General features: G+C 43.4%; 1 protein-coding gene across 1 annotated transcript; it reads right to left on the reverse strand.

Moving 5' to 3' along the window:
- Nucleotides 1-373: 373 nt before the first annotated feature.
- On the reverse strand, nucleotides 374-17,309 carry LOC114789574 (FH2 domain-containing protein 1-like). Its single transcript, XM_028978737.1, has 12 exons — nucleotides 17,179-17,309; nucleotides 8,136-8,780; nucleotides 7,968-8,029; nucleotides 5,223-5,325; nucleotides 4,981-5,066; nucleotides 4,770-4,870; nucleotides 4,016-4,086; nucleotides 3,799-3,906; nucleotides 3,570-3,640; nucleotides 3,317-3,434; nucleotides 3,062-3,226; nucleotides 374-2,926 (listed from the first exon to the last, which is right to left on the reverse strand). The coding sequence occupies exons 2-12, from the start codon at nucleotides 8,571-8,573 to the stop codon at nucleotides 971-973; spliced, it is 3,279 nt and encodes a 1,092-aa protein (XP_028834570.1). The 5' UTR covers nucleotides 8,574-8,780; nucleotides 17,179-17,309; the 3' UTR covers nucleotides 374-970.
- Between the last annotated feature and the right edge of the window lie 1,150 nt (nucleotides 17,310-18,459).

Genomic DNA, 18,459 nt, shown 5'->3' on the forward strand with positions numbered 1-18,459 from the left:
TTTCCTTACCTCAAAGTTTTGTTGGTTTCACCTTAAGGGAGTTACCAAGGAAATAAGCATACTGTTTAATGCCAATTTCTACTGTCCACATTTGTGTGCAGACAAGCAAAAATGAGTACAGAGAGAAATCCAGGTAAAGATAGAAATGGGTGTGGCACTATAGGAGGATAAATAATACAAATTCATTCAAATTACACAATTAAATACATTTTGGGCTGAATACTGAAATACAGTGACAAGTTGAATTTCAGCGTATCTCTACCCCTCCACCCTCCCCTGGTCCATTCACAAAAAAACTCACAAGATTTCAACAGAATTGACATACAATTAAAAACAAAACATTTTTAATGTAGTCAAGACAGTAAAATTGAATAAACTTCAGTAACAACTATGGCTGTGTGCTCTAGCAGGTGATGCTCATGGGCCTGCAGACAGTTTGTAATTTTCGAACATAACTACTAACCAAGCTTATATTCTCTCGGATAGGTATGCACGGAGTGCAAACATATTAAGGATGAGGCAGATGCTTCCCAAATACTGGACTATGAACCCGGATTAGGTACACTGAGGGCAATTTTTGTAAAAACTGACTGCTCAACAATGGACAAGCAGCAAACTTCTACTATTTATTATTGAAATAAAAACTACTGAAAAGGTAAAACCTTTAGTCAATGAAAGAACAAAACAGGGATTTCAGAAAAGCCCATTGTCTTATATAGTATAAAACATCTACACCATTTATTTATTTGTCGGTTACATATTTATCTTGTATAAATGGAAAGCAACATGTGGAAAAGTCAGATCCTTTTGCATACCAATTTATGTCCAGAGAGAAAATACCTATACATTATAATCATTCTTCAAAGTTAAATAAAAAAACACATCTACATTCATTAACTTAAGTGTGTTTCAGCTTCATTACTTTTTTTATTGACTTTTCCAGCTTTCTTTTTCTAAAATAATAATTGCTCTATCTCCAAACTGGTCTGAGGAGCTTGTCGGGCTGCGAGTCTCTGGAATGACCAGACTTGTCTGAGAAACTGCCACTGTTCTTCCGCATATGGCCTCTGGGGGGCGACAGAGTCTCACTGGGGATATTCCTGCGAGGTGAGCGGATGCTTGTGGTCCTCCTGATGGGAGCCTGGGGGTTCTCAGGCGTGATTTTATTAACAGGATGACGGAAGGAGGTGGCACGGGAAAGGGAGGATGCTTTTGGGGAGGTAGCACTAGCAGCGTTGGCACTAACGGGGGCGAGGTCGTGTCTGGCAACTCGGGTTGTCGAGGCAACAGTGTTGCGGGCGAAGCTTGGCAGGCGGGCGACAGAAGCAGGGCTCCGGACAGGAGTCTGAGGAGCACTGAAGGACTTCTCTCCTGTAGCAGCACCTAATTTGCCGGTGGCTTGTGCCAGCGACCGCATGGTGGAGCGGCACATCTTCTCCTCTGGTGGGAGTTTTGGCACAGCGGGCCGGGCCGGCTTTGTTGAGTTCTTTCGGATGGACTGGTTGCGAACAATGGTAGCCTGCTTACTACTGCTGGTTCTGGGGGTCTTGTGGTCCTCATTTGTAGTGTTGGTACGATGTGGCATTGGGGTTCGATGGTTTTGAGCCTCTGTATTGTGTTTATCAGACTTTTTTGCAGAGCTCCCAGATCGAGATACCCGTGAGATTGGCACCACCCTCCGCATGGTTTGACTCTCTGATGTGGTTAAGGTTCTGACAGGTTGGACCCCACGTTTGTCTGTGTTTCCAGCGGTATTATTAGATGCAGGTTTGGATTTAGAGGCGTTGGTTTTGTCACCTTGTTTTTTAACTCCAGCTTTTTGGATCGCAGACTCATCATTCTCAGGTACAGTGATGTCACAAGCAGATGAAGTGGACAGAGATTCTTCAACTGCGCCATCACAATCTGATGACTCCATAGAAACAGCTTCTGACTGCTCGCTGATTGAGGTTGTCCCAGATAATTCATCTGTGGATGTCTGACTGGGGTTAAAAGGCTTAGGGTTTGATGAGACGGCACCTGAGTGGATGCGTTCTGCATCTTTTGACGCAGATGAATCCTTCTCAGCTGACACTGTTGAGGCCGCATGTGTTGGTAGGTGATCAAGGTTCTTCACATGCTCTTTACCTGCTGTCTGGGCAGACACATCAGTTCTATACCCTTCTCCTTTATCTTTACATTCTGAAGGAGTGTCCCCTTCCGTCTCCAGGTCTGTGAGTGTAAGGTCATCCAGTTTTGCAGGGGACAGGCCATCATGCAAATTGTCATTGTGGTGAACCAGAGGGTTAGAAACTACATCAAAAGCTTGGAGCTCAGGCACAAGGCTGTGTCTCTCCACACTTATACTCATTGTGTAAGTATTTATGTGAGGTGAGTTTGTGAGGATAAGGTTCTGGTTGAGGTCTGTGCTGGCCAAGTCTTCTGAGGTATGAGTGTTGGGGAAAAGAGAGGAAGCTTTGTGTGAGGAGGAGTGCTTAGGAGAGTTAGAGAGGGTCAAGTGCTGGTGTGTTTCAGGATTTGTTCTTTGTATTGAGTGGGATGGGGAAGTCCAGTTGGGTTTCAACCATAAAGGTGATATAGTCTTCGACAGAGCAGGGATCACATCATTCTTGGGTTTGGCAAAATCGGAATTTGTCTCCAGGAAGTTTTGCAGCTGGCGATCAGCAGCACTGCTCACAGGGCTTTGACGTGAGCGCCGAAGGCTCCCGAAACGTCCCAGTGGGCTCTGGGGGCTGCGGGGTTGGGGCTTCAGAAGGTCCAAAAGCCCCTCTCTGGTCAAGGCTGCATCTACATCCGTCTCACTACTGCTGCGCAGCCCGAAAACTCCGCTGACCTCCTCTCCTCCTGCCCATGAATGACGCTTCTCCTCCAGTTCCTTCAGCCGCCTCTGCTGATTGGCTTCCTTCAGCTCCCTCTCAACATTATCCTAAAGATGCAAAATATGAGGAATGATATGACTTGTAATTTCAATAAACCAACACTAGGGGGCAACACTACACATTCACATAAACTGCACTACTTGCTAAAGCTTGATAAAATGTTCAGAGGGGCTGTCCAATACCTTCACTGCCTTTTTAAACTTCAAGCAGAAGTCCTGGAATATGGTGAAGCACTCATCCAGTTTAAAAGTGTCTTTGTCTTCACAGAAGAAATCGATAAGCGCATTCCCCTCCTTTCTCAATTCCAAGCGGCGATTCTTCAGCTCCAGCAATGCTTTATCACATGTCTGGATGACCAGGAGGGAATGAGTTAAGTGTCTACACAGGGACAGATACAGAATAAAACCAGGTGTAGAGTTTACAGGCCACACAGTCACCTGTAGGAAGAGGCCAAGTTGCTGGAGTAGCTCTGTGTCTTTCTGGATCTTTTCTTCAATGGATCGCGTCCGGGAGTGCAATGACTGAACTTCTAGCTCTATATTCTCCACGGATATCCTGAAGTGACAGAAAACCATCAGTACCATCACATATGCAATCCTCAGGAAATGTTGTTTTGCTGGGTTAAACGGCCAGGGGCATGTTTTCCTTGAGTAAGTTGCCACCATTAGCTGACTGTAAACTGACTGTTACCTGGCAGCACTCTGTACATGCTGTAGTTTCTCAGGGAACATAAGCAACTTCTCATCTTTCTTCAGTGCTTCCTGGAAGACAAATGAGGAATAGTGGAAAGGGTAGGATGTTTATATTTGTAGCTATCCCAAAGACAAATTAGAAAACAATTTTCCTGAAATGTCAGCTTATTAACTCTCAGATGATATTTGGCTGAAATCCAACGACACACACAATTGCACACACTCACCAGAGCCACAAAGTGGAGTAGGTTCATGCCAGGCTTATTGGCCTTGGTGTCGGCCAGCGAGAGTAGAGATGACAGTTTGAAGCCCACAGCATTACCTGCATATCCACCCTGCACAGAGGAAGGTATTGAACGATTATCTGATGGGTTACATGAAAGTCAACTACACAGAATGGAGAAGCAGAGGCCATGTCTGAGGCAATGAGCATGGAAAACTCACAGCATTCATAATGTTGCCAGCCTGGAGGACAAGGTGAAGGATGGCATGAAGTTCTTCACATGTCAGCAGCTCTGGAGAGTAAGAGAGGGCAAACATTTACTATAATCTATAATCAATTACGTATAAACAATTTACATGAAAAAACACCAGAATTAAAAAAGTAAAGAATTTAAGCATTAAATAAAAAATTATATATTTACAGCCGTTCTCAAAGACTTCAAAAATAAAGAGTCTGGGACTGTAAAAGCTCCATATAAGCCATACAGCTGTGAAGCCAAAGTGACTCAACCAAACTAAATATAGATTTAAACAGGGCACAAGCAAGCAGTCTGACACCGAATGTGTGAGAGATGGAGGGGTAGAAATGTGAAAGTGAGAAATGAAGGTATAGTGTGAATCAGCTGGAGAGGACATAAATCTCTTATCCTCAGGTTTCCTCTCATCTTTTCTGCATTTACCAGACCAAAACTGACATGGCTGGGCTGTGGATGTGGCCAGCTGTCTTAGTGACTGCACATCACTTACAGGCTGAACTTTACAAAATGTAGGATTTCTGAGAAAAGAAAAACTCATGGTGGCCTTTCAGATTTCAGTTCATATTTACGTCCAGCTGTGTTTTATTAATTTAATAAAAATAAAATGAAAATTCACAACCATAAAATGTTGTGAAGATGGCCTGATTCGTTAAGTTAAGCTTTCAGAAACAAAAGCTGCAGAGATGTGAAATACAGAATAAAAGAGTGTTTTGATTTACCTTTTGTAGCTGCTCTTATAACTGCAATATCATGGTTCATGGCTGAACATATGGAAGAGAATTCCTCTTTGAGCAACATTGCTTCAATGCGCACTTCAAACCTGACCAAAAAAAATGTCATTCACTAAGATCTTTTTGCTGTAGTTAAGCTCATGGAGATTTTTTTTTTTATTTCTGCACAATTTTTTAGTGACTGTAATGGGACACTTGCCTCGGTATTTGAGTCAGCAGGTACATGAATGAATCTACAAGGTGGAGTTTAGTGGGGTCTCCTTTGAAAGCCTGAAGCTTCTTCACCTGAGGGTTCAAAGAGGGTCCAAATGAATGCTCATGTCTGTTATCAATGGCTATAGGAATGTAAAAAGACACACAATTTACAATAAAACTGCAAAGTTTAAAAAAATTGTATATATCACATAATTCTTTTCCCATTATCCAACCATGCATCCCTACCTCCTCTGTCTCTGGCAGGAGCTTCAACAGTTCTCGGAGGGGCTCAGCCCCGAAAAACTCACTGTTGCCAAAGCGAATGTCTTCAATAATTGAGTGGTTTGACCTGGAAATTTAAAGACCACAATAGACAGTAAACAAACAAGAAACATAACACAGGAATCTGCTGCTCAGAACATACCTACTCACTATTGCTAACCGCTCAGTCCTGTTACTCCCAAAAAAAGGTTAACATTAAATAGTTAGTGTGAGCTCCCTTATATTACAACTGGGCAATGCTTCAATGCCCAAGTCCCAAGAAAAAGGTACCAGTTTGGCCATTAAATGAACCATGCAGTGACAGTTCAAAATTCATCACCCATTATACTACTGTGTAGCAGGACAACTGATGCCAGGTTACTGTTACCATAACCCAGACTTGCCTTGAATCTTCATCATCAAAACTAATCTAGCACAACTATATACTCAAATTTTGAACCATTAACCCCTTATCCAATCCAAACTGTGTGACATAACAAAGCTCAAAAGCTTAAGTCCCTCACAAAATCTTACTTGGGTTCAGGGCAATTAAGAACAATGTGAACATCGAGCGGAAGCCTTCCAGCAGATAATCATTTTTTCTCCAACAAAGGAGTTGCCGGGGGAGGCCGGGTAAAAGTTTGTTTCAGAAGGATTAGAGGGGAATGTGTGCTCCAAGTCCCCAGCTTTGGCCAAATTTGGACAAAGGGGGCCTTTATATTCTTAGCTTTCTTTAATATTGAAATGACACCGTGGAACATTCATTTAGATGGTGGTCAGATCACCTCATACGCTTTGAGGTCCTGAATGTGATGAAAACACAGCAAGAGTGATCCCTATCTCTTGGACTGGCTCTGCATCAGGATTTAATTGAGAACTTCCAGGACATTGCTAACAGAATGTTAATAAGCCAACATTTACCTAGCATGCCAGCTGTCATTTAGCCGCGTCAGATCATTCAAAATGCACAATAGCTGATTGTGTAAGCCATAAGTGCGCAAACAGAACAATCACAGGACAAGCCGGGAAGGATCTGTGTCAATACAACGGGCGTCATTTCTTTCACACTCTCCCTTTGTGAAAAACGATCTAGGCGAAGACAATAGCTGCAGGGACAAATATTTCCACTGGGATGGACCCAGTTCTGCTTTATGTCAAGAACCATTTTTATTACTGTGCATCTACGGTCTCAGGTTAGGCTTGATGTAAGGGAGAGGAGCATTTGTTCAGCAGTTTGTCACTAAGACTTGGGAGGAAGTTCTTGTCATATTTGCCAACCTTTAGACCTCTCAGATGAATAGAAATACAGAAAACATGCATAGGAAACCTGAGTCAGAACAACATGGCCTTGAAAATACACATGGTCCCTCACCTTTGTTTCATATTAACAGAAAATAGCCAATTGTAGCAAGCACTAAAAAGGTAAAATCGCCATTGGATAAAAATTGTCTGTCAAAACCCTAAAATGTCAGAAAGTGGTAAGAAATGCAGTACTGCAGGCATGTATGTGTTAAGTATGTAGTCATAACCACATACATTTAAATCACCTTGTAGCAAGGCAGCAGCACTACCACACCCCATTTGTAAACTTGTACACATGTGTAAACTTGTGGATTTATGGACTTCTGGACTTATTTCTAAATCCATGGATTCTAAATCAATCAGGCACTCACATACAGAGGATTCCAGTAAAGGTAATCCTGGACATTCACTGGCTACCTTGGTCTGGACATGAGTCCAAGTAATTTGTATTTCTTTAATTCATATGGAATTAAAAATGCACATTTGATTGACCGCAACAGAACTGCAGATGCATGATCGTCTGTGTGCCACCAGCCTTGTTCTGTGCTTTATACTCAGTGACACAGTCTCTTAGAGTACTAGCCACAGAGGGAAATCTAATGGTTTCTCAATCCAACTAAAATGCTAAAAAAAAAAACCACAATGAAAGCTGAACTCCAAAGCCTCATAAATTAAGCCTCGCTAAAGCCCCCGATCCTCCAGTTCACAGTTCCTCATCTCTTGCAACAATCAGGGAGGAACTCCTTCAGTATGTATGAAATCTCTTCCCAAGCCAACAAGCCAAACATATTCCTAGAGTAGAGTAGAGAGCTAGAGATGTATTAAAGAGATACATCCATCTGGAAAATATATGAATGAATCCTGATGGTAGCACATTTGAACCCAACATTTTGTGTAAAACAGTGCATAATAATAGTTAACAATGTGAGAAAACAAGCCCTAAACCCGATTTTGTATAATGTTGGAAGAGTGAATATCAGCACCAATTCAATTTATTTACCATATTACGAGCTGCAAATGGATGACTGAATGACGGTGATTTTATTCGACTTCATGAACTATAGTCTCACTGGAATTATACACTTGTCCCATACAGCAGCAATGGTGTGCTTCAATAAATAATTGGTTGTTTGCTCTGCTCCAGTATCATGTGAACATCAGTGAAACACTCCAATGAGCTCAAAGGCAGATTGAATGGATGGATGCACAACACCAGCTCCTGGCTGGATGCCTGGTGTTAATGGTGTTCACGGGACCCTACCACTTAACTGTCTGATCTGAAGAAAGATCTGACTTGTGAGGCCTTTCAGCTGGTCCAGGCCATCATTAGCAGCTTGTTAAAGGGTTACCCGGGAAATTAGAGTACACACCGACCTGCCAGGACTGGAGCAAAGTCCTGACCAACAATGGTTATGTGCCTGGACTTACTTCTTGAACTGCTTGAGGAAAATGCCCACATTCATGCTTCTCTTCGAGTCCAGAATGTTGATCTGAAAAATCAGGTATATCAGTGAGGAAGAAGAATCGCTCCAGTGGAAGTAGTTCATAAAATGTTGCATCGGGCTAATTCAGGAATGTGTGTATAATTTCACATACCTCATCTTTGGACTCCTTAATGGAACCACCACGGCCCTGTGGACCTCCCACTGCTTTGGTGCCTGGTCCTTCCTGTGACCGCGTCTCTTCGTGTTGGCCAAAGAGCTCCTCGATTGTGCGCACGTCAATCTGATATTGCTGCTTCTCACCCCGTCCAATGGTCCACAGGTTGGGCTTCCCTCGTTCCTTCACCCGTTCCTCCGGGATTGGCTTCCAGAAGAAGCTCCTCACCCTCCTCTTTCTCCTCAGGCCATTGCTGGGGAGTTCCAAACCTGGCGGAGGTGGCGGTGGAGGTGGAAGTCTGCTGGGTGGTGGTGGAGGAGGAGGAGGGGCATTAGTAGGACCTATTGCCTGGGGTGTCACTCCAGGGATGGTATCACCCTCTATGAAGCTGTCTCTCTCATTGATTGGAGAGATGCTACTTGTCACATGCATCATGGAACTCAAAATTGGGGTTTCTTGAACAAAACAGTTCTAGAGAGTTGTGGCAACAGCTGGTTGAGCAGCGGACATGTCCACAACATCTGTGGGTTGAACATGATTGTCCATCTGGTCCATCTTGTCCATCATGTTCAGTTTAGTGTTACTTCTTAGCATGTGTATGCAGTGTCAAACGTTCAGGTGTTAGATGTTACCAGGGTGGACCTGCAATAAAACACAAATTCCATGATTAACTGCAATATATTAAACATGCAAATCTTTCTGAATGTAGAAACAGCATTTTGATGTAAATTTAGGAAACAGACTGAGGATGAACGACTTATGCTGGCATGCAATCTATCCTACATCAAAACCAAAAACAGCTGTGTTGCCATACAATAATTAGTTTGATTCCGGGTGCCTCAGAAGGTCTGCATGAATAAGCAGTATGCAGCATGATCCTACAGCACCCTTTCATGCATCTTCCCTGTTCTATAATTAACCAGATGCTCTGATTGAGTCAGGAGCTCACGCAGATGCACCAATTGGAGGCCTTTGACCAGACCACGTGACTCCATACCTTATTCAAACAAAGGATTATATAGCCCATCTAAGTGATGAACAGACCACACCTGGAGTGAAGAAGATACGAGTTAGGTGAAGAAGAAGAAATCCCTCATATTGGCCTTATTTATTTATGAGCTGCTCTTTCGTCACTTCATGCATGAAAAGATACACATCCACAACCCATCTATTATTCAAACTATGAAGAAATGTGATTAATTAACCCAACTTTGCATTGTGTAGGTATTGGGAAAAGCTGCTGATGACAGTAAAAGATGAGTGCGGGGCATTAACCTCTGAAAAAATTAAGCTTTAACTGTGTTTTCTTGCATGTAAGACTATGGAGTTCTCCCATGTGCCAGGTCAAGTCTGTTTTGTGACACCTCTACTGCTTTACTGCTAGTCTTACTATAATTACACTGAGCTATTATGCTCTATATTACAGTGCCCTTATTACATATATCTGTACCATATTAGGCAATGTAATTAATAACATGTAATATGTAACACCGGCCTGAAATAGAAATGCATTTACACAATGAAAACATTTTGAAATGCTGCACCATAAACAGATCTACAATAACATGGTCCTGTAAAATAACCTGAATAACAGAATGTATTTTCTGTTATAAATTAAGCCACTGTTGAATCTACGCTTTGATGGAATGTCCTGAGACTCAGTAGTGTGTGGCCTCCATGTGCCTGTATGACCTCCCTACAATGCCTGTGCACCTGATGAGATGGCGAATGGTCTCCTGAAGCATCTCCTCCCAGACCTGGACTAACAGCACAGGGCACCAGTGGTGAATTTGCCACACTTGGTGTTCTCTGGCAAATGCCAAACGTGCTGTACACATCGGACCCTCATAGAGTCTGTTTCTGACCGTTTGAACAGACACATGCACATTTGTGCCCTGCTGGAGGTCATTTTGCAGGCCTCTGCCAGTGCTCCTCCTAGTCCTCCTTGCACAAAGGCGAAGGTAGCGGTCCTGCTGCTGGGTTGTTGCACTCCTATGGTCTCCTCCATGTCTCCTGATGTACTGGCCTGTCTCTTGGCAGCGCAGCAGACACAGCAAACCTCCTTGCCACATCTCACCTGTTTTCTATTTGCACAGCAGCATGTGAAATTGATTGTCAGTGTTGCTTCCTAAGTGGACAGTTTGGTTTCACAGAAGTATGATTGACCTGGAGTTACATTGTGTTGTTTAAGTGTTCCCATTATTTTTTGAGCAATGTTAATTATTCATTATCATAAATTATGCTTAAAAATGACTTGCTGCCATTATATAAGTTCTCTGATGTGTCATTAAGGGGCACACACTTCAGTTTTCGGGCCTCTAATCAGACTAATGAGTGGCCTGAGCTCCTCCTGGATAAACCTCACAAAGAGCTGATCAGATCAAGCAGTCGTAAGAGAGCACATATTTCTCACATAAGCCGGCAAAATTACAGACTACTGCCGAAAAGAAAAACATGAGGGCATTGCCTCCCTCACCTGTCCGTTGTGTGTACGCGTGTTGTGTTGATATTTGTGAGAGGTGGGATGGCCAGCAGTGTAGTAAAGTGGCTTATGCTCAAGAAAATAGCAGAAAATAGCAAACAAGATTTGTCACCTTTTTTCTTTGAGGCACAGGAAAGAATTTTAAATCCCCTTAGCAGTTTACAGCACTTGGAGACTTTCTTACACAAGAGTTTCATGTAATATTCACAGCTCTCCAGTCATGTATGAGATGCGAGTTGTAATGATTCCTTCCACTCTAAAGGCCGCCCGACCTCAAGTCCCCTAACTTCCTGGGTCGTAGGTCAAGCTTTCTCAATCTCAGAGCTGCAAGTGATTTCAATAAAATTGACATTAAATTTGTATAGAGGTCTCCTACAGTGCGAACAATTTGGTCCCACATGTGACCTAATTGCATGAGGTTGTACCGGTGAGACCAGCTGTTCGTGGGAGAAAAATTTACAAGGCATCTATACATTTTAATGTCATTTTTCCACAGCAGACTTTGCTTTTGTAATCGGCAGAAGCCTCAGCTTCCATTTTAGTGCTAATCACACTGCATCACCTGACCACAATGATCACAATTAAACGTGGAAAAAGCCCAGTGTATCTATAAAAAAAAGCATTACAATGCAGCGATAAATGCACTGGCCCAGCATCCCTTCTCCCCCGCTCCCTTTCAGCAATAAGCAGCAGCAATCATCAGGCCAAGATGATAATCAACTTCATGTCCTTAAAACACTTGCACTTTTAGTTTAGGAGAAGGAGAAAAAGTGTATCTGTAAAACTGTGTTATTAAATGTGATGCAGTCAAAAATTTGGTGCAACTAACTAACTGTGGCGCCCTAGTTTAGATCCCTGGTATATGTGTTACTTTAAATCAAATACAAATAAATCTATTTGAATTGCAGAGTCCGTCGCCTTCTACAGAATGGCATCTTTATTGTTAAGCCTATTATTCTGACATTTACATTTACGGCATTTATCAGACACCCTTATCCAGAGCGACTTACAATCAGTAGTTACAGGTACAGTTCCCCTGGAGCAGGGACACAATGGTAGTAAGTGGGGTTTGAACCTGTGGCTTTGTGGTCGTCTGGTTGAGAGAAAAATGTCTAACCCACAAGGCTGCGTCCACCCCATTTCTGAAACAGAACTGATCTTGGACCTGCACACATGCACTGTTTTTCACTTCTAATACAATGCCAATAGTGAAGTCATGATGCTGAGTCCAGCTCCCAGGGATTGGCTGTCCTTCCCATTTCTGGTTTTCCATCAGCACACATCATGACAAGCATGATAATCATCTGATCATAACCGGAACTGTGCAGGACAGTGGGTCGACCAGAATAGGTCTAACTGGGTAATGCCCAGACACAGAGCTGGTCACTGTTTTATGTCTAAACTCTTTGAGATTTAAGATGAGAAGGAAACACAATGAACTGAAACTATGCCCAAGTTTTAGTGCAACAAGTGAAAAACAGTGGCAGATTCATCTTTCCCATACATAACTGCAAGGAGGGCTGGGTATTTAATGATCACATGACACATTTAGTCTGACCACAGTGCCTGTTTTGTGTGAACATACTGATTACAAATTTTCTGGTTTGTCTGGTCTGTGGTGCAGTAAACTGTTGTCCGGGTATGGTTGGAGAGAGCCTGACCACTGAGGAAGTGGGTAACTTTAAAACATATAGAGCTCTTAATGTTGTTTGGACAAAATTCATACACTGCAGGTTAAGGCAACTGTTTTCCTGCCACCATCTGCCTAACTGCAAAACGAACCGGGAAAACTTTCCTTATGAAGGCTAAGGAAGCTGGTTGTTCTGTGCCACCTTGACAACAGCCAGGGCGTCATCCATCACCATGGTTACCCCTGGGGTGCCAACAAAGAGCACTTATTTGGGCTGGGACGGAGGATGGGAGTAAAAGTGTCTGAATTTAAAGAGGTCCGTCCCATACCGGACCCCACCCCCCATCTGTAAACTTTCATTCTCTCTTTCTTTCAATCTCATCTTCAAAGGGAAGCCCTGCTAAACAAAAGTGCTGTAATTGAAAAGGCCTGGCAGTGACAATAGCACGCAACACACAATCAAAAAACAGCCCTGATGACCTCACAGCGCTGCGGGCTGATCACGTTTCCTCACGTGCGTTTGAACGTTTACAGACGAACTAAGCTGACCAGTCACTGAGCTCGACACCAGCAGGTCTTGGTGTATGCCTGAATTGTTATGATCGTATCTACTTTCTCCCAGATGACCCAATTTAGGCAAACTCACCCTGGCCTCGACTCAACTGTGGGAGCTGACCTATATTCAGCCCCCACTTGTGGGAGGGAGAGCGCAAGAGAGATAGAGCGATGGAAGATGCATCAGAGGTGGGCCATTTCAGTTCATTCATGCTTATATGGCGTAGAGACATCAGACCAGAAAACAGTTGATTATGCTCATGTGTGCAAAGTTATTAAAGTTGTGTTGGTGAAGGCCAACAAGGCTGGAAGTGGTGCGGCCGAAGAATTAATTCCCAACAAAGAAGCTGCTTCAGGGGTGTGGAATTATTTTGGATATAAACAAGCATGGTAATATGCAAGGGAAAACTCATTTCACCATCTGAAGCATCAGAGTCTGTGCCAGGAAAGCCTGGGAGGAAAGTTCAGGAGCTAACACTAACAAAGCAAGCAGGTTCAGCATCAATTTAGTGTTAGAACACTGAATATACCTTTACTGGGTGATTTGTCAAGTTAACCAGGCTTACACGTACAAGCATAAACAGCAAGGGACGTCAAGAATACCATACTTGACAGTGTAATAACAAAAACAATATCAATACTGAATAGAGACATAGCTATACCTCAGTCAGCATTGCCAAGGTATGTTAATATCAGCACCCAAGCATGTATCAGCACCCATCAAACCAGAAGACCCGGGTTCGAATCCCACTTACTACCATTGTGTCCCTGAGCAAGACACTTAACCCTAAATTGCTCCAGGGAGACTGTCCCTGTAACTACTGATTGTAAGTCGCTCTGGATAAGGGCATCTGATAAATGCTGTAAATGTAAATGTAATCAATCATGTATCAATCATGTACAATGTAGAATTGGTAAGAAACTGCACTTCACCGGCTTTTTGCACCGAAAAGAAAAGCCATCGTCTATCTTCACCATCAACTCAGTTTTTTTTGTACAGTAACATTTTCAATCATAATTTGCCTGCAGCTCATTCATGAGAGAACCGTACTGTGAACCGTACCGTATCATGGAAAAAACTTGAGTGCATCATTGCACCCCTAGTGGACTTTACATTTACATTTACATTTACAGCATTTATCAGACACCCTTATCCAGAGCGACTTACAATCAGTAGTTACAGGGACAGTCCCCCCTGGAGCAACTTGCTAACTGGAGTGTCTTGCTCAGGGACACAATGGTAGTAAGTGGGGTTTGAACCTGGGTCTTCTGTTAGCCACTGGGCTACTACCACCACCATTTATACCCAGCCCTGATGCTGGGCTTCTCATGATTCATTTCATGACTAATGGTAAATATTTGTACTGTAAACACAAGCTGACCCGTTCTTTCGCTGAAACAATAGAACACACACCCGCAGCACCACAACGCAAACAGAGATGAAGACGCACGGTACACTAAGCTTTTATGGTTACTAGGGTCAAAGCAGCATTACACAACCTGCTGCTCACATGCTGCAGTCGGGCATAAGCGGATTGATTGGAATCTCAGTCACCAAGTTTTTTGAAAAATAATGATATGCACAACAAACCCCGTGCATTCATCATAACCAATCTGATTTAAAGAGACCATCGTATATAAGAGTACTTGCTTGCTGTTTGAAACAGACTTTATTCAGGAACATTCCCCTGGGACTAAAGACATTTCAGCTGTCTGGAGTTTAAACATCACGGCTGTAGCAGAGACCCCAGAAGCCTTCTCTGAGCCCTCTTCAAACATGTAATTATTACTTTTCAGAATAAATATATATGTTGTCAAAATGAAAGGCCTTGGAGTCCCTGACCACTGGGAGCTGAGTGTTCCAAAGGCTGAAAAGCTCGTATTTTCCAAATTCGCTGGAAATCCGTGACCATTAGACATAAATGTATAATTTATCAGAGGCTGCTGTGTTTGTTAGGGAAATAGTTGTGGTAATGGCACATATTGGATCACAGTCAGCACATATCTAAGTAATACTTAGGCAAGTACACATTTAAGAAGCCATGTCATCTCAATACTTTTTATATCCACAGTGTGTGGTGTGAAGACCTGGCTACTGGGCTTCCTAACTTGTTTGTAGCTTTTGTAGATTTATTGTTGCATATTTTCAATAATAATCGATGTTAAATGTTACCCACACACACCTTCATTTTATGCAAGCTGCATACCTCTATTTTGGTCTGTCCTCGCGCCTGTCTGTCATCTGCATCACATTTCCCAAGGTGTCCCATGGCCCTTATTTAGTATTAAACATTGCGTCCCAGGGTTTTTAAAGTTCAACATAAAGTCAATGCATTCTCCTATAGTGGTCCCCACAACCACATAACCACACCACTTAAGAACCCTACAGGCCAGCAGACACACACACAGAAAGAAAAATCCCACCACAATCACATCACATGAAAAACAACACAAAACCCTTAAACTGGCAACAGAGACCAACTCCTCATACGGCGGTTGTCAGGGAAACGAAGACTCCCTCTTTGGTCAGGTGGGTTGGGGGAAGGGGGGCGGGGTGACGTTGGTTGGCTGCTTCTCATTTGAATAGGATAAACAGCCATAAAGACTTCCAGTGTTCATTCCCTTTGAAATCCTTGCGTCATTGGCAGGGGTCCTTAGAAGGACTATTAGGCCAGCGCTGTTGTGGACATGTTGAGGGCCCCCCACATGGAACCTGGCCCTGGTCAAAGAGCAGACCCCAAAACACAAGAAAGACCTCACGCTCCAGCAAAGCCAGCATTCCACATAGCAACGTGCTGATGACCAGCAAACCAGGTTTCGTTGGTACAATACTGGCAAAGCTCACCGACGTCACAGCAAATCGACAAAGACTTAATTACCACAGTTATAAAAAGTATAGTCTTCATTAGTGCACAAATATTCGAAAATTTGACACCAGCAAAACCAGAAACACACAGTAACGTTCAAAAGTTTACAGACAAGAAGCAATCAAACTGGCCAAATCGTGCAGTATCTAGTGCACCAGCAGACATGGGTTCAACTTTCTTATTTCAAACTTTGTCAATGACTATTTATAATTATTTTTGTAATTTTTCTAGTCAAACCCTTTTTTGTTGAAACAAAAGGAAAATTATAAATGACTAAACTTTTGAACAGTTGTGTACTTACTGTGCAGAGCAATGCTACAGGGCAAACCAACAACAGTTTTTGATTTTTTTTTTTTTTTTATCTTCACAACACACAGCTACATCTACGCCGGCTTAAGATGTTCTTTCACCAGAGTATTTTAAGAACATGGCATAATAGGCCAGATTCAACTCGGGACTAATTAACGATGAATCAAACACCCCACAACAATTCACGGATTTTCATGTGAATAAACCTCTTTTGAGTTCCGAATTAAAGCACAGCCTCCCTAATTTTACTGCCGATGACTGTTTAAAGTGGTGAAAGGTCGTGCTGAAATCTTCAGTGGCTACAGTCTTTCTACCCTCATTGTCTCTTTTCAGGAGAGTCCCACACAAATCCATCAAGCTCTTATAGGAGCTTTACAGCTTCGCATGACGTCAAGCATTTTTTTTCTGAGTCCTCCTCGTTACCATGGAAATGCAGAGGGCCAATTGTAACCCCCCCCCCCCCCAATCCCGGCACGAACCTGGGTACTTTTCATTGCCCCCGAAGTGCCAGAGCACTTAAATGCACGGCTGCCTTGTTCACAGAGGGGGTGAGAAACAACATGAAAAGGCCACAGACGCTGCTCCCAACCGCGGGAACAGACCGGGTCAGATGGGCCTGTCAGGCCAGGAGATGCCGAGAGAACTCAAACATCAAACAGTGGGGCGACAAAAATGTCCTGATCTTCTCCAAAAATGTGTTCCTGAGATGGACAAATTCATGCAGCTGTTTTCATCTCAGGTGGCAATTCCTAATGGTCACAAAAGAGTAACCAATCAGTACAATCAGAACATCCATCCTTTTTTGAGCCCCCCTTTTCTTGGGTTTTCATGGTACGATAAAGATCCAGGTCGGTGACACCTGGTTCCTCACCTTGCAGGTGCCACACTCGCACCGGATTGACAGGGGGACACCCGCGCGGGCTGCCAGCTCGCCTCCTGCTGCTACTCGATAGCAGCTCCCCGGGCGAGAAACTTTATCTCCACACGAGCCGTTTCTATGTCACCGCGGCGGACAAACAGGCGGGCAGAGAAGATCCGCCACCTTCTCCATTTCAGCGCCACAGATGTCCAACCAACGTGAAATCGGACAATTTCAAACAGAAACGCACTGACATCATATCACGAACAAGCGACCAATATCCAGACTAAATTGATCACAACAAAAAAAGCTGAAAATAAAAGTGTTTCAGAAATTACCTCCCTCTCGCTATCCCGTTTTCATCCGCGCTCTGGACTCCAGCGGCTGGGAACGCTTCGTATCCGCTGCCGCTGCCAGCGAACTCACCTCCGGTCTCCGACGCCGAACACGGCGAGGCGGCTGGCTGGATGCAGGCCCCGCCCCCGGCCGGGCGCATGCGCACAGGCGCCCAGGTGCTCCGCGCCGCACCTTCGGAGTCTTCAGTGGCCTCGCGACGTCCCGAGATCCAGATAAATCACAGTCGCCCCTGGTTGCCGCCAAACGTTTATTGACAAAGTATTAAGCAAGGCCGTGATTTCTTATTTTTTTTTATTTTGTAATACATTTGCCAAAACCTATGAGGGGTTAAGTGTAGAATTCTGAGGAAAAATGCATTTAATCAACTTTAGAATAAGTTTAAATGTGATGTGCTGTTAACCCTTTCCAGATGCCCTGTAAATAAGTCAGATTTTCATTTGTATTCAGTGTAAGTTGAAGGTGCCTCAAACTATGTGTTTTTGGAAGGGGTACCAGTGAAATATACACACATACACTTTAAAAGGATCTCAAAAATAAGACCTCCTACATTTACAGCATTTATCAGACGCCCTAATCCAGAGCGATTTACAACCTCCTAGATCTGAATGAATGAGATATTCAAATAAAATTAAATAAAATGTATCAACTGATGAAGGTCTGGATTTGGAGTCACACTCAAAGTGGAAAAAATCACTACAGGCTGATCCAACTTTGATGTAATTGCCTCAAAATGAGAATCAGTAGTGCGTTTCTTCCACATGCCTGTTTGACCTCCCTACAACGCCTGGACATACTCCTGATGAGGTGGCGGATGGTCTCCTGAGGGATCTCCTCCCAGACCTGGACTACAGCATTTGCTAACTACTGGATAGTCTGTGCAACTTGGCATTGGTGGATGGAGTGAAACATGATGTCCCAGATGTGCTCAATTGGATTCAGGTCTGGGGTACAGGTGGGCCAGTCCATAGCATCAATGCCTTGCTTTAGAGGAAACCCAGGACCAACCACACCAGCATATGGTCTCACAAGGGGTCTGAGGATTTCATCTTGGTACCTAATGGCAGTCAGGCTACCTCTGGTGAGCACATTTACATTTACATTTACAGCATTTATCAGATGCCCTTATCCAGAGCGACTTACAATCAGTAGTTACAGGGACAGTCTTCCTGGAGCAACTTAAGGTTAAGTGTCTTGCTCAGGGACACAATGGTAGTAAGCGGGATTCGAACCCGGGTCTTCTGGTTTATAGGCGAGTGTGTTAC

Source organism: Denticeps clupeoides, chromosome 1 (genome assembly GCF_900700375.1).
Source record: "Denticeps clupeoides chromosome 1, fDenClu1.1, whole genome shotgun sequence".
Lineage (NCBI taxonomy): Eukaryota > Metazoa > Chordata > Actinopteri > Clupeiformes > Denticipitidae > Denticeps > Denticeps clupeoides.